The 14,332-nt window shown below is 35.8% G+C and overlaps 1 protein-coding gene across 2 annotated transcripts in view; it reads left to right on the top strand.

The window, feature by feature from the left end:
- LOC148950092 (eukaryotic initiation factor 4A-III) overlaps positions 1 to 13,468 on the top strand; it is a 50,776-nt gene extending 37,308 nt beyond the window's left edge. The window contains exons 6-10 of one of the 2 annotated variants that reach the window (XM_089092121.1): positions 1,885 to 2,023; positions 3,267 to 3,382; positions 6,666 to 6,773; positions 8,763 to 8,890; positions 13,344 to 13,468. In XM_089092121.1, the coding sequence (XP_088948247.1) occupies positions 1,885 to 2,023; positions 3,267 to 3,382; positions 6,666 to 6,773; positions 8,763 to 8,890; positions 13,344 to 13,360 (508 nt within the window). In that variant the 3' untranslated portion in view covers positions 13,361 to 13,468. Of the gene's footprint in view, positions 1 to 1,884; positions 2,024 to 3,266; positions 3,383 to 6,665; positions 6,778 to 8,762; positions 8,891 to 13,343 lie in introns of those variants that run through there. The other variant, XM_089092122.1, reaches the window with a different exon arrangement.
- The last annotated feature ends 864 nt before the right edge of the window (positions 13,469 to 14,332 follow it).

Below are 14,332 nucleotides of genomic sequence, written 5' to 3'. Positions count from 1 at the left end.
ATAAGTACTTTCCCCAACTAATAAAGGGACTGGCAAACCAATATGTACGATTATTTCGTCTGTGTAAATGATAACATTACTCATTAAAAGAGGAAAAGCTTATACCTCACAATTAAAAACTACATGATTAAAAGATCATAAGCTAATTAGAGCCTTAATTCAGTTTTTATTTTTAATATTGGTTTTTACTGTTCGTTTCATATCATTTTTGTCTTTGTTACACATCGCTATACCGTAACATAAGTTACATAACATGAGAATGTAAAATGGTTTTTGATTTGTCGCCAAAAAATGATCCGCCTATCAGAAACAAGGTTACATCCTTAAGGACCGTATGTAAGCTAGTGTGCATGCTTACTTAGTCAATGTGAAGCTGTTGTAACTTTTTTCCGAGTGAAACGAAGTGTATTATTGAAGTTGGCGAGAAAGCTTTACTAACTTTATTACTGACTTCATGTACTTTATTGACACCGTGCTTGTGGGGCTAAAATAGTAACTAGAAAAAGTAAAAAAAAAAAACTCTAGAAAACACAATTTTAATTACTGCACATATATCAAAAAGTCTCACTCTTACGGTGATTCAATAATTATAAAATCACTTAAAGTTAGGATCACTCTCAAAAAGTTACACGCCATAGAAAATTTCCGTCATTTTAGAAAAAGTGTCACATTTAGCATAGTCGAGAACCCTGTTGTAGACATATGAAGTTCTTATATGCGTTAACACAAAATTTTATGTTTTTTCTATAAATGATTGTTTATTTGTTCGCATGGACTCTTGCGAACGTAGTTCAAAAGCTCTAATGTCTCCTTCAAAGTAAAACAAATGATCTTGCTGCAGGAAAGTGCTGATTTCTGCCATTTTGTATCATGATTAAAAACTTTGGCCACAATAGAGCCAACTATTATCGAAGGAAAATTCTGGTCTTACAATTGTTCCATTTCGCCATTCCGTAACTTAGGCTGCTAAGCGTAAGAATGTAAAACAATCTTTTATTGGTCACCTACAAATAATCCACTAGCCAGAAACAAGGTAACATTCTTGCATGCCATGTGCAAGTCATTGTCATAGTCCCACTTAGTCAAGCTGAAAACACCGTAAGAACCAAGTTTTTTTTGTTTTTTTTTATGTTTTGGCTCCTAGCTTGTGGATGTTTTTTTTTTTTGTTAAATGGCTAATACTAAATTTCAATGAAATCTGATGGAAATTGACACATGATCGTTTAAAGTTTTTCTTTTCATTTTCGATTTCCGTTTGTAATGTTTTCAAAAGAGATAAGAATTTCGTGTTTCGCAAGCTAATTACAACCAAAATAATGAAAAATCAATTTGATCGTATATGTATCGCTCTATACAAGAAAAAATTTCCCAAACATGATGGTATATTCGCAGCATACTGTGAAAATTGCATTTAGACCGTAACTTTCATGTTTATTGAGAACCTAGCACAAAACATTTCACACTGAAACTGAAAATTGGAAGCAAAAATTTATTATGATTTATGCGCGAATTTTTCCGCATAAACAAAACACTTCCAGGAAACAAAGACCATATTGACAGACAGTGTTTGAAAGTCGTGTCTAAGACAGTGTTGGCAAACCGAAATATATGAATATTTTTGTTGTTATCAATGATAATCCTCAGCAAAAATGTCCTCGGTTTCTCAATGTAGATTTGCCTACGCTTCGATACTATTATTGTGAGGTTTTCGAGTTTCCTCAATGATTTCTTATATTCATCACTAGGCTGGTGGAAAATCGAAAAATGGGTTAATTAAATTGTTGCGACTGTAAAGTTTTCAAAAACATAATCTGTAGCGGAAAAGGACCCCACCCCCATCAACGGAGAATTTCTGTCACTGATTTGTCTTTCTCTATTTTCCAGTGATGAGTTGACGTTGGAAGGTATCAAACAGTTTTTTGTCGCCGTTGAACGTGAAGAATGGAAGTTTGACACTTTGTGTGATCTCTACGACACGTTGACTATTACTCAAGCAGTTATCTTCTGTAATACCAAGCGAAAGGTCGTTTTTTTTTTCTTTTTTTTTCTAAGCTTAATTTGTCTTACCTGTGGCTTAAGGGGAATATGAAAAATATTTTCTTCGCGTTGTTGTCAAATTGGACGCCTAATATTGCTATATTTGGCATAAATATAGTGAATGAATCTCTCAGCCATTCTTTCGCTTTTATTTCTTCTTTTTCGTCCCTTTAAAAAAAGGAAATAGACAGTTTTTTTTTAATAAGATTATTATGTACTTTTGCCACAGAGAAAACGAAATTCGCGTGCATTCTGTCCTAATTTCTACAGTTAATCGTATGTTTTTATAGTTACTTATCAACCTCATTAAATGTTTGATCTTGTGGCAGTTTTGTGCCAAAAAAGGGGTGTATATCCTTTTAAAAATTTCACAACAGAGCAAAAATAATACTTTAGCTTTTTGTGTAAAAATTTTCTGTTAAAAACTTTAATTAGAAAAGTTTTGTGTACAGCTGAATAAAGTTTCTTAATTTTGGCATTTACTTCATGAAAGTTGTCCCACATTATCTCTAGGCAAATCCAGAGAGAGAGTCATCTACCCAACCTACTCAACCTACCCAACCTAAAATCTCTTGTTTTTTTACGAATCACTTAGTAAATGTACCAGTGTAAATTATGCCATGGGGTACATACCCTCTGGATCAATGTTTCTCCCTTGCTTACTTATCGTTGATGAAGGCAAAAATTGTTTGATGTACGGCCTTTCGTTTTGGGTAAAATGATTATTTTTTCTAATATATGCGGGCAGATAGATTATTCGACCATCGATTCTTTTTTTTTTAATGAGCAGATGGTTTATTCGATTAGAAGCTGTGAAATCGAGTTCAAGTTTTTGCAATGAGAAAAGAGTTAGAAATTTGGTGTCGTTTCCGAGAAATATGATTGCTCCTTTGTTTTTGTTCTTCTTCTTCTTTCAAAAAAAGCAAAATAAATCTACGCTAATCATTCAAGGAAATATAGTGTATAGTGGAAAATATCGCTAAAGAATACATGAAGCATAGAGACAGAGAGGGGCTTCTAAGATTTGTCCTTCAGACCCCCCCCCCTCCTCTCTTTATCTCTCAAGAAAAAAATCAAGATATAATTATTCAGATAAGTAAAAAGATCTTGTTCGTATTTATTTTCGTTTTCACTTTGTTTAGCCGAAACTCCGCAAGTCATATAAAGTGACTAAAGAGAAGCAGAAATCGTTTCCTCTTCTTTTTTTTACAAATATGCTATCTTTTCAGGTCGATTGGCTGACAGAAAAAATGAAAGAATCAAATTTCACTGTAAGCTCTATGCATGGCGATATGCCCCAAAAGGAGCGTGATGCTATTATGAAAGAATTCAGAGGAGGTGCAAGGTAAGTTCCAACGTCTTTTTTAATCATTTTTAGGTTTCCTTGTGAGTTGTACCGGAATCAGTGCAGTAAGAGTCCTTCCTTAGACCTTAGTTCTGTCTCTGCAGTCGGAGCTACCCGGGGAATCAAGGGAGGGTTTCCAGCAGTGTTGCCACTTGTAGTACTAATTCAGTCAATTTTTTGACTGTACCAACGAAAATTGTGTGTAGCACACAAATTTGGGGAATTGTAGCACTTTAGGAACTAACCGTGGTGGCACCCCTGGTCTCCAGTCATCCCTCAAGTTTGCTGCAGCTACGATGTCCTCCCACTCTGTTTGGAAGTGCTGTAAGAATGCTGTACATTAAACCCTGTTCTGCTTTTACACAAAAGAATTAAATCTTAGCCAGTAACGGTTGTAGGCCTCACAAGGGGGGGGGGGGGGTGGAGCAAGGTATACAAAAATTACAATTGCGACAATTTTTTTAAGTGCTTTAATAAGAGTGTAAAAATGTGAAATAAATATAATTTAATGTCAGAAAAATTGGGGGAGCAGCTGTGCCCCTCCCCTTGCCCAGGCCTAGAACCAACACTGATCTTAAGGGCTGGGCACACGTAGCTGATTTCGGGAACTGGTTTCAGCATCAGTGGACAAACGATAGCGGTAAGAAAAAATTGTTGAAAGAAAAATTTATTGCGTAAAATTTTCAAAACAAAAAATGGACACAAATAGTCAACTGGCGTTTATTAATAGTTGCATGATTGATCTCAGCTTAGTTCTCAGTTTAGTTCTCAGCTCAGTAGCGGGGTCTTTCTCCACAGACATCTCTGGCTGACTATTTATTTATATTCCTGTTTTTTGTGATGATCGTGATGAAAATCAGCGCTGATTTTGTAAATCAGTGCCGAAAACTAGAAAACTTTTCAAGCTCAAATCGACGCCGATTTATTTTAGAATCGGCACTGATTTGGAAATTAGTTCCCGAAATCAGCTACGTGCGCCCATCCCTTTAGCTACATTTTGTAGGTTTTTATAGCACTGTTGATAAATCCTAAAAGAAAATCAGAAAAAATTAGTCAAGATTTGGTGACCAAAACTCCACATATTGCCTTCGTTTAAACATTTGTCATTTATTTTCTAAGAATGCAGAGAGAAAAAAACACTTGAGTATTCCATTCTTCATAGATATTAATTCATTGATTGGTAGTCAACACAATAAAAGTACCAAGAATATTCTTAAATCTTTTAGACGTTTAATGTAATGCCAAAGAGAAAAAATGGGGTTTTACCTGTGGCTTGTAGATAGGGTAATTAGGCTTATTGATTAGGCTTATCGCCAACAGAGGTGTTGGTAAGGAAATTGTATTATTTCTGTCGTTTAGTATATACCATTATTCATTTTATTCAATAGTAGTGGAGGCGATCACAAACCAAATTGACAGATATCTCTTTTTATAGACTTTGCTGTCAAAGTACTTGATTGACATTTCGTGTAATCATAATGATATTCCTTGCTAATGTTTCCCATGAAAACTGTTTTTTCGAATAAACCATCTGGTACATATCCCTCATCGAGTGTCGAAAAATACGAACCACGTATTACAGATTTGCAAAATTTTCGCTGGGACTTCCACTAAGATTTTCTAACACGGAAATCTCGTCCATATATGGAATCCTTGATCCATCCAACCAAGGTGATTGATCTAGAACAGAGAGACTCAAGACGATCCCTCAGTAAACTCTACGACTCACCGCTGACTCAACTGTTTCTGTGAATGAAATACCTGCATTTAATTTTTAGTGTCAAATACGTTTTTCTTCTTTCTTTTGTTTCATTTTGTGCTCCGCTTTTTTCCATTTATCTATTGCAAGCGGGCACAAATAAATATATATAGTTGCTCCCTCAAATATATATATGTATTATTTTTTTTTGCTGGGTCTGTGGAATCCTGCTTCACCTTATTTCAGTTATTTATATTCTCTTTTTTGAACCAACTCTTTTTCCTTCAGTCACTTCTTCTTTTTTTTTGAATATAAATATATCTATCCATCTATCTATAATTACATGCTGAAATACAAATGTGTGAAATTATGATTTTTTTATGCCTTGAAGTTGTAGTAATGTTCATGCTCAAATAGATAAGTACGTATTTGTGCTTAAATACAGAAGAATGAAGTTGTCATTTTCTTCTTGTCTAAATAAATAATCATGAGGCTGTGACATTCCTTGTGTTCAAATGCATATGCGCTACTTGAAGTTGAGATATCCTTCATGCTGAAATAGATAAGTACAAGTTTGTTCTAAAGTACAGAAGCATGAAGTTATGATATCTTTCATGTCCAAACACATATGAATGGAATTCCGACATTCTTCATGCTCAAATGCATAATCACTACTTGGAAGTCGAAATATCCTTTACGCTCAAGTAGATAAGCACAATTGAGTGCTCAAGCACATGAAGTTTTGACGGTCTTGGTGTTCAAATGCATAAGCACAACTTAAAGGCGGAAGTATCCTTTACGCTCGAATAGATAAGCATGATTATATGTTCAAATAGATAGGCATGAAGTCGTGATAATCTTCATGATCAAATGGAAAAGCAAAACTTTTTTATACAGAATCTTGCCAACAGTGGCAACTTGTCATTTGGGCGTGCCTCATCCTATATTTTGAAAAAGGTTTTTTTTGTGTTTAAAAAAATTATTGGTCCACATGCCTGAGACTCTAGGCAGACATGCCTTTCTAAAAACTAACCTGGCAAGTATGTGTCCAATAAGAGAGTTATACTTACTCCCGCCATTTACCCGTACCGCAGCCATTTAAACGTTTGCCTCTCAATTACTTGGACTATCTGTCTTGGCTTGTCTCTTTCTACAATTAGCCATGTCTTGATGCAACCTACTGCAAAATACTTGATAACTCCAATTCTCTCCCCATTCCAATTTAAAAAAATATATTTTGCCCCCCCCCCCTTCAAGTTTTTGTGAATTGACGCCACTGCTTGCCAAAGGTGCTGAGTTGCTAAGATAGATTTGAGTATTATCTTCTGAAGAATGTCCAGGCTTCCCATTAATGGGATGTTTATCTTTGTGGTTTTTCTTCAGCGTTTCTCTGCCAAATAATTCTCACAAAATAATAAAAAAAAAAACTATTTTTATGACTTGTTACTTTTCATGATGTTTGATGCATAGAGATAACCAGTTTGGCAAGTGAATGGCTCAGTTGGTGATTTACCAGGAGTGAGGCTTCTTAATTAGACTACAAATTAATTTGAAGGTAGTTAAGCTTTCATATTTTTCTTTTAGCCGAGTTCTGATTACAACCGACGTTTGGGCACGGGGAATTGACGTTCAGCAAGTATCCTTGGTTATAAACTATGATTTGCCGAACAACAGAGAATTATATATTCACAGGTAAAAGTCTTTAATAATAATAAACACTATCATAATTAAACGTTGTTACACCATCTCCACTCTTCAGTTTTGATTCAGTGTCTCGGAAAACGAGTGCAACTTTGAACTGTAGCTTCTTTCTTTTGTAATTCATTTTATTTATAATCTAAAGGTATATTTCGTTTTGTAATGTAAAGGTTTATTATTAAGTCAATCTGATATAAGACGGTATTGGTTTCAGCTGCAAGATTTCTTTTGTGCTCAGGTAAGTGTTTTTGTAAGGATAGATACTCTCTTTCGAGAATGGACAGTGGGAGGGGGACCAGAATATGCAATTTGTACTCTAAAAAAATAAAGCAGGGCGACCTGCTTTCCGTTTAGCGCTAGACGGCTGGCCGAAAAGGACAATCTTTGGCAATCTGTCATCCGCAGAACGTGCCCTAGCCATCTTCGAAATTATTTTGTCGCTTTAAGATCTTTAAAAGATCTTAAAAAAAAGAATCAATACACCATAGAAGTAAATTTGTAGTTAATTGTATTGCCTTGACCAACCAGTACATCAATTACTTAGAAAGATCTTGTAATCGATTCATTGTATGTTTTCTTTCAAAACTTTGATGAGAGATAAATAAAGACATGCTAAACTATTTGTATGGATGGCTGCACACAGAGGAACTGGGAGGTTCTCCATCTCTCGAGGCTGGTCTGAAGGACCCTCATCACTACTTTGGTACTCAAGAAAAGTTTGCTAAGCTGCAAAAGCAAACTAGGCCAACACCCTCTGAGATAAAAAAAAAGAACATGTAAAACAATAGGTAATTTACCGAAGACAGTGAAGTTTGTTTAAAGCTTAAAATATTTTGGCTCTATATCCAAGAGCCGTCCTCAGTAATCTACGTATATAAATGAAATAAAACTTACTATAAAATGGGATATTTGAAACTAAAATTGAAAAATTATAACAGTCACAAGTTTGTTGTTTTTATGATGGAAAGGCAGTGTGATCTTATTCGTTGTATAAAGATTTTTTCCCAAAGAATGATCATGGCTAAAAACAGGAACAAGTAAAACAACAGGGAATTTACCGAAGACAGTGAAGTTTGTTTAAAACTTAAAAATATTTCGGCTCTATATCCAAGAGCTGTCCTCGGCAATCTACGTATATAAATGAAATAAAACTCATAATAAAATGGGGTTCTTAAAACTAAAATTGAAAAATTAAAACAGTCCCAGATTACTTGAACGAAGCTCAACCAGGACATTAACCTGTCATTCAACGTTATTTATCCCCCTGAGGCCAGTTTTCTATTAATGGCCTTACTTTTCTACTCCTAAGATGAATTTTTTCTACGCGCAAGATGCGGATTTTATAAAAGGATCGACCTGAATTCTGATATATTTGAAAAATTTCCAATTACTAGGTTAATATTTTCATCCGTAAACTTAAAGCCACATCCTTGAGGACAGGACATTCTTGGCTTATCTGATTAAACTTGTGCAGTAGGATTAAATAATTAAGTTTGGTACATGAACCGATCCCATCTATAACAGATGGGGTAAACTATTAAACGCCTATCTACTAAGTTATTCTTAAAAGGAAATGTAATGCACAGAAGAATCTGCGATCGCAAAAGAGCTTTAAAGGAAGGATCGTGGCCACCACCCACCACTGCGGCCACCACTCTGTACAGAAGTGGCCACTTCTGTACATGCTGCCCACAGGAAAAGCTGGTAATCTTGGAATCCTCAATATAATTTCACCCACATTTAGAGTTAAATGCGGATCTAGAGTGAATCTTGTTGGGGGGGGGGGGTGCAATATGATAAGGGCACCAGTAATTGACAAGTTTATTTAAAAAATGAGTAAAAAATAGAAAAAAAAACGGAAAGAGGGTGTCAGAAAAGTCTTAGGGGGGGGGGGGGCATCGAAGGATGGTCTGATAAATTTCTTACTTCTTAATTTTGTTGAGATGTATCCAGTTCTTTTAATATTATTTTTTTTCATTATAGGATTGGTCGATCAGGTCGATTCGGAAGGAAAGGTGTGTCCATTAACTTTGTTAAAAACGACGACATTAGAATTCTCCGAGACATTGAACAATACTACTCTACACAAATTGATGAAATGCCAATGAATGGTTTGTTTTTGTTTGTTTTTCCTCCTTTTTTTGGGGGGGGGGGTGAGGGATTCCAGTTGTAATGCAACAAAGTAACATTGGGGTAAAGTATCGTTATCCTTTTGAGTTTATTTATCTGATAACACATCTAATGCAAAAAAAAAAAAAAAAAAAAAAAAAAAAAGCATGTACGTGCAATTTTAACTAACATCAAACGAACAACCTATTTTAACAAAGAACCTAGTGTAGCTTTTTATCTACAGAACAGTATTTTTTATTTGTATCTGACTAGTCCAAATGCAAAAGGCGGAGTTTTTCTGGGTTATGGTGAACCTCCCCAATAAGTTAAAATTGTTGAAACTATTTAAACCCTCTAGACTGATATATTAAAAAAGTAGGCCAATGAATATAGCCTACTGCAACAGATATCGGATGAAGCTGTTACTATCGATACAATAGTTAGTCCTTAAAATGTTATCAACTAACTTTCTAGCATTTAAGCTTGTGATGATTATTTTTTGAAAAAATATTTTTTGACCCGATGTCTCGAAATAGCTCATAGTTATCCGAGAATAATATCCTAGTTTTGCGACTGTCCTTTATGGCGACTTAACGTTTATCCTTGCATCTGGCTTCACAGCAGAGAGGAAGGTAAGGCTGGGTTGGACTTGTACGGGCTTGAACACCTCAATTTTGAAACCTACACAGGGTCAAAATATTCTAATTTTTGTAGATGTATTCGCTACTCCCCATGTGGTGTTGTAGTCTGGGGAAACGTTCGTGTCCACCACCAACCAAATAAGCAGACAATTTGGGGGGTCGGACTTGTACGATCAATCCCTCTCTTATGGGTTCACGGGAGCGCTAACACTGACCCCCACTGGATCATTTAGTATTGACCTGGTCGTTGGAGTTTTTTTTAGGCAAACGATTGTGCATTCACAAGCTATCATGCCGCTATAGCCTGTATACTAGTGGAAACTTTTACTAATCAAATATGAGAGAATAATTTGGAAGTACAAAAGAAGATATGTGAACTTGTGAAATACTTTTCTTTTTAGCAGTGGGGTCTTACTTGTGTAGGAACATGGTATGTACTGGCCCTACTTGCGTAAGAACATGGCATGTCACATGGTATGTCACAATATTAAAGTATCACGGCTGGCCCTGGTTTGGCCGTCATAGTAAGATGCAAATCTGGAAAAAGACAGAAGCTCATTAGCTCCGAACTTCTTCAGAAAGAGGATATGGCAGAATACACTTTAATGTGCATAAGAATTAGGTTGGTGCAGCTGATTAGACCGGTTCAACTGACATACAAAGAAAAAGTGTGCCACTATTCATGTGCTTCGTCAAAACATTGGTGAAGTTATGCTATAGCGCAGCATTAGAAGCAGTCCGGAGTTTTTGTCTTAGGAGTACGACATAAGGTTATTTACTGTCTGTAAACCTTTTAAAGGCTTTCGATAGAGCTAGTCGTAAATAACAAAGGAGCTCACATCCAGTAAAGCCTCAACGTAACTGAGTCGAAAAACTTTGAGCCTATACAACCATTTCAAAGACTTGAGATGTCATATTGATATCTGATGCTATCAAGATGTCTAATGCTTCGATGATCAGTTTCCATGCGATACAAATGAAAGGAGCTGCTTAGGATCCTAATTGAAAGTGCTACCATCATTCCCTATTCATCTTTAATAATGAAGCAATCAAGGGAGCTAACTTGCTTCGCCCCCTGGAAATTCGTCTTTTAGTTAATCTTTCGTAGAATAACCATCTTGGTCGGACCCGACGATCGTGAGCTAGAACGCCGGTAGTAATTCTTCACCCTAAAAATGTTTGCTCATCCAGCTTGATCGTCCTCTTTATAAATCAAGTAAAAGACCTATTGCCTAATATAGCCGCTAGCTTTATTGATGGGGAAGCAGGTGGTGCTCTCAAAACTCTTTTGGTACTACCATTCTAGATGATCCGATATAGGGTTCTAGTTTTGGCTGTTTCATGGTAATTGCAGCAATAGCTGCAATTACCATGCTGTTTATGAAATGTCAGCAATTACCATGCAATTTACAGCAATTTACCATGCAGTTACCAGCTGCAATTGCCTTTCACACAACTACTAACTTTCACGACAAGAATTGATTTTAAGTTAATTAGTGTTTTCTGTATCCACTTGCACTCATCTTCTTCTTAGAAGTTTCCCTCATTGTGCTACCGCTTGTCAAGGCGACAATATGCACACGGATCTTTGGTATTACCTGAACGTGTCTAGGCAAGGGCCCTTCCAAAAAGTTTCTTTTGGCTCTGTGTAGCCCTATATAGCCCATTTCATAATGGTGTTGTTCCTTCAAAGCAGGCCTATGAAAAATATATTGATTATAGCGGGCAAAGAACTAGGAACATATAGACTAGTAAAGACCTTACCTAGTCCTGCTAAATATGTTACGACAGTTTTATACTGTATGCTTTTGACACTTCCAAGAGAATAATCATTTAATAGGATGGTAATGTATTTTTATTTGTCTTGTTCCCTAAGTTTATGACTGAACGAAATTGCATATAAAATTGAAATTGCTTTCATTATATTGTTAAGCTAATTATCTTGTTAACATGCATCTATAATGACACTAAATATTTTTCAGGACATACGTGGGAAAGGGAGTGTAATGCAAAGATTTGCGACCCTTGTAATGGTGTCCATTAGAAGGTTCTATTACAAAAACCCTTGTAATGGACCCTACGCGACCCATATCGTATATTCTTAAACTTGCTGGGGAACAGAAATTAAATTTTAAAGCATCTTATAGGAACTATTTTCTATAGAATCCAAATAGAAGTAAGCCTATAAGAACCAGTTATGTCAATGTGGACGGAGAGGGGGGGGGCTCTGCCCAGAGCCTTTGTATACTTATGGGGGACAACCGGGGCAGTTACCCCTGGTGCCGTGACTTGGGGGCGGGGCTGTGACTGGGGATTTGCCTATTTTGATGCAATTTTTCATTTTGTTTCGGCTTTTTTTGCTTGTGTGTGAGTCAGGAGGAGGGCGCTGTAGTTAATTTTGCTCTAGGCATCACCAATCCTAGGAACGGGTCTGCCTTAACCTGTGGAAAATTTTTAGATTTGATACAAATTATTTTATCAGACCAAGGTGTATTTAAAAGATTTCTTTTTGCAATATCTCACTATAAATTTATGAATAGAATTCTATCAAACCAGCACCATCGAATAATAAATTCCCAATTTTTTGTTGCGCTTTATAAAAACTTAAATATAATCAAATCTGAATAAAAAAAAAAACTTTGGAATTGTTTTCTTAGAATTTTGCTTAGGTATAGTGCACGTTTAATGAATATGAATAATTAATGTCGTGAATCATGTTAAGCTCGGTCTTAATGCATAAAATACTTTTTTTTCCTAGATATGGTCTAAACTTAAGAGGCTTGGTACAAGCTCTTGACGCCCAGCAGTAAGATAGGTTTTACGGTGAGCATACGAAGGAAGAAAAACTTGCTAATTTTAATTGGCTGGATGGGCAGTTTTAACTACTTTCTCTCCCACTAATAGCTAACAGAATGTCTGTCCCTTTAATAACAGAGAAATCGGAACATCTCTTGTTCGAGAATTCCCTCTTCCTCCAATAAATATTGATTTCTACTGTTTTGTCATATTTTCCTGTTTTTTTTTGTTTTTTTTTTGTTTTTTTTTTGTTTTTTTTTAATGTTGCCATTAAAATGCTATTTCGTTCAGTACGTCAAACAGTAACACTTTTGACATTTTCTACAATTTTTTACTAGCTTTTATTCAGGCTTAATATTCAACCTTCTGTCCCTTGCTTTTTGCTACTATTTGATGATGGATTTAAATTTTTCGATATTTCTGACTTTTAACTTCTCTTCTTGTTTATGTTCCACTTTTTTTGTTTTCATGCTTTGTCCCCATCAAAGACGCATTGTTATCTGCAGGAGGAAGTTTCTAAAATTGGCATTTTGTAAGATTAAGATGTTGCGATTTTCACGACCCTTTTTATTTATTTTTTTATTTACTTTTTTTTTGCTTGACGAGTTCGTATAATGTAAGTGAAGATTGCACTAAAATAATTGAAAGGTCTCCATCGAAACAATATTTTGTATTTTTGAACAATTTCGTTTTTGCCAAGTGGCCGAAAGCATTGGAAGTGGAAGTCAGGTCCTGTCCTTTATAAAACTTAAGCTTCTCGTAAACTAAATGAAATACTTTTCTCAAGGTCATATTCAAGATAGATGGGCCAAGTTCACACACCTCATTCCCGGTGGACTATATTCATGGTCAGGCCCTAACTTTCCCCATTAAATAGCCATATTTCTAAGGGTTCCCACCTCCGGGTCAACATATTATTTCACTAACAATTAGTGTCCAATATGGAAAAAAAATCAGTGATTTGTTTGATTATCCCAATTTAAGTTTTTCCTTATTACAAATATGTTTTCTCTTTCAGTTGCTGATCTGATTTAAGCCAAGAAGAATTTAAACATTTTATGGCGAAGGTAAACCCTATTTTTACGCATATCCTGTGGTTCCAGATTTTGTATAATTACGATACTATTAAACCTATAAAATGTAGTCAGAAACTGTAGTCTATTAATAACAAATCTGCATATTTACAAACATAATACCCATAGCCATAGAGCCATCCTGCCATACTTAAGACAAAACGTCCATGTTGTGGTTTTTTGTGTGTGTTTTTATGTTTAGCTATGCTTGTCAAAAAATAGAGACACGGATGTCCATAGGAAAAGTGGAGGTAAGGACTTTTTTAACGTTTTTTTGAAGATTAAACCAAAGGGAGTAAGTAAGTAAGTATGACGGTACTAGACCCTTAAGGTCCAAACCGGCGGTGCTGATCTCCGTTTCGCACACCCTTCCTGCTTACATTCCCCAGATTTCTCCAGGTACCCATTTAGAGCTGGGTTGACTCTGGCTAAGCTTACAGGGTCACACCACTGACCCGCGTCCGAAACCAAGAAACTGGCCCTGCCAGGGATCGAACCCGTGCCCCTTGGACAAAGAACTCTCAACCCAGCGCACGTCCACTTAGCCAGGACAGCTATACCAAAGGGAGGGAATATATACTGTTATGAGATCCAAAGGCCTGAGCAAGCAGAGGAAAATTGCTTAAGCTCTAGGAGATGAGTCAGACGGCATAATAGTAAAATATTATATGGTTTATATTGCGACGGAGAATTGGAGACAGTACTAAAAGAATTTAAAAAATAGTAAGGCCCCAGGTGCTGATAGTGTGTAAATGAGTTTTTTTTTCTTTTTTTAAATATAGTGGTGGTAAAGTTAGAGATAAATCACTGAAACTTATGAATATGATTTTTGAAAAGGGGCAAGTACTTAGTCACTTGAATTAAACTTCTCTATAAGAAAGATGATGAGAGTGAGTGTGGCATGTATAGAGGTGTTAGCTTGGTTTTTGCTGGA

Source organism: Artemia sp. Qi Xiang Cuo, chromosome 7 (assembly GCF_049724085.1).
Source record: "Artemia sp. Qi Xiang Cuo chromosome 7, ASM4972408v1, whole genome shotgun sequence".
Lineage (NCBI taxonomy): Eukaryota > Metazoa > Arthropoda > Branchiopoda > Anostraca > Artemiidae > Artemia > Artemia sp. Qi Xiang Cuo.
Note: the sequence above shows the minus strand (reverse complement) of the source record. Positions and strands in the feature narration are given on the sequence as shown.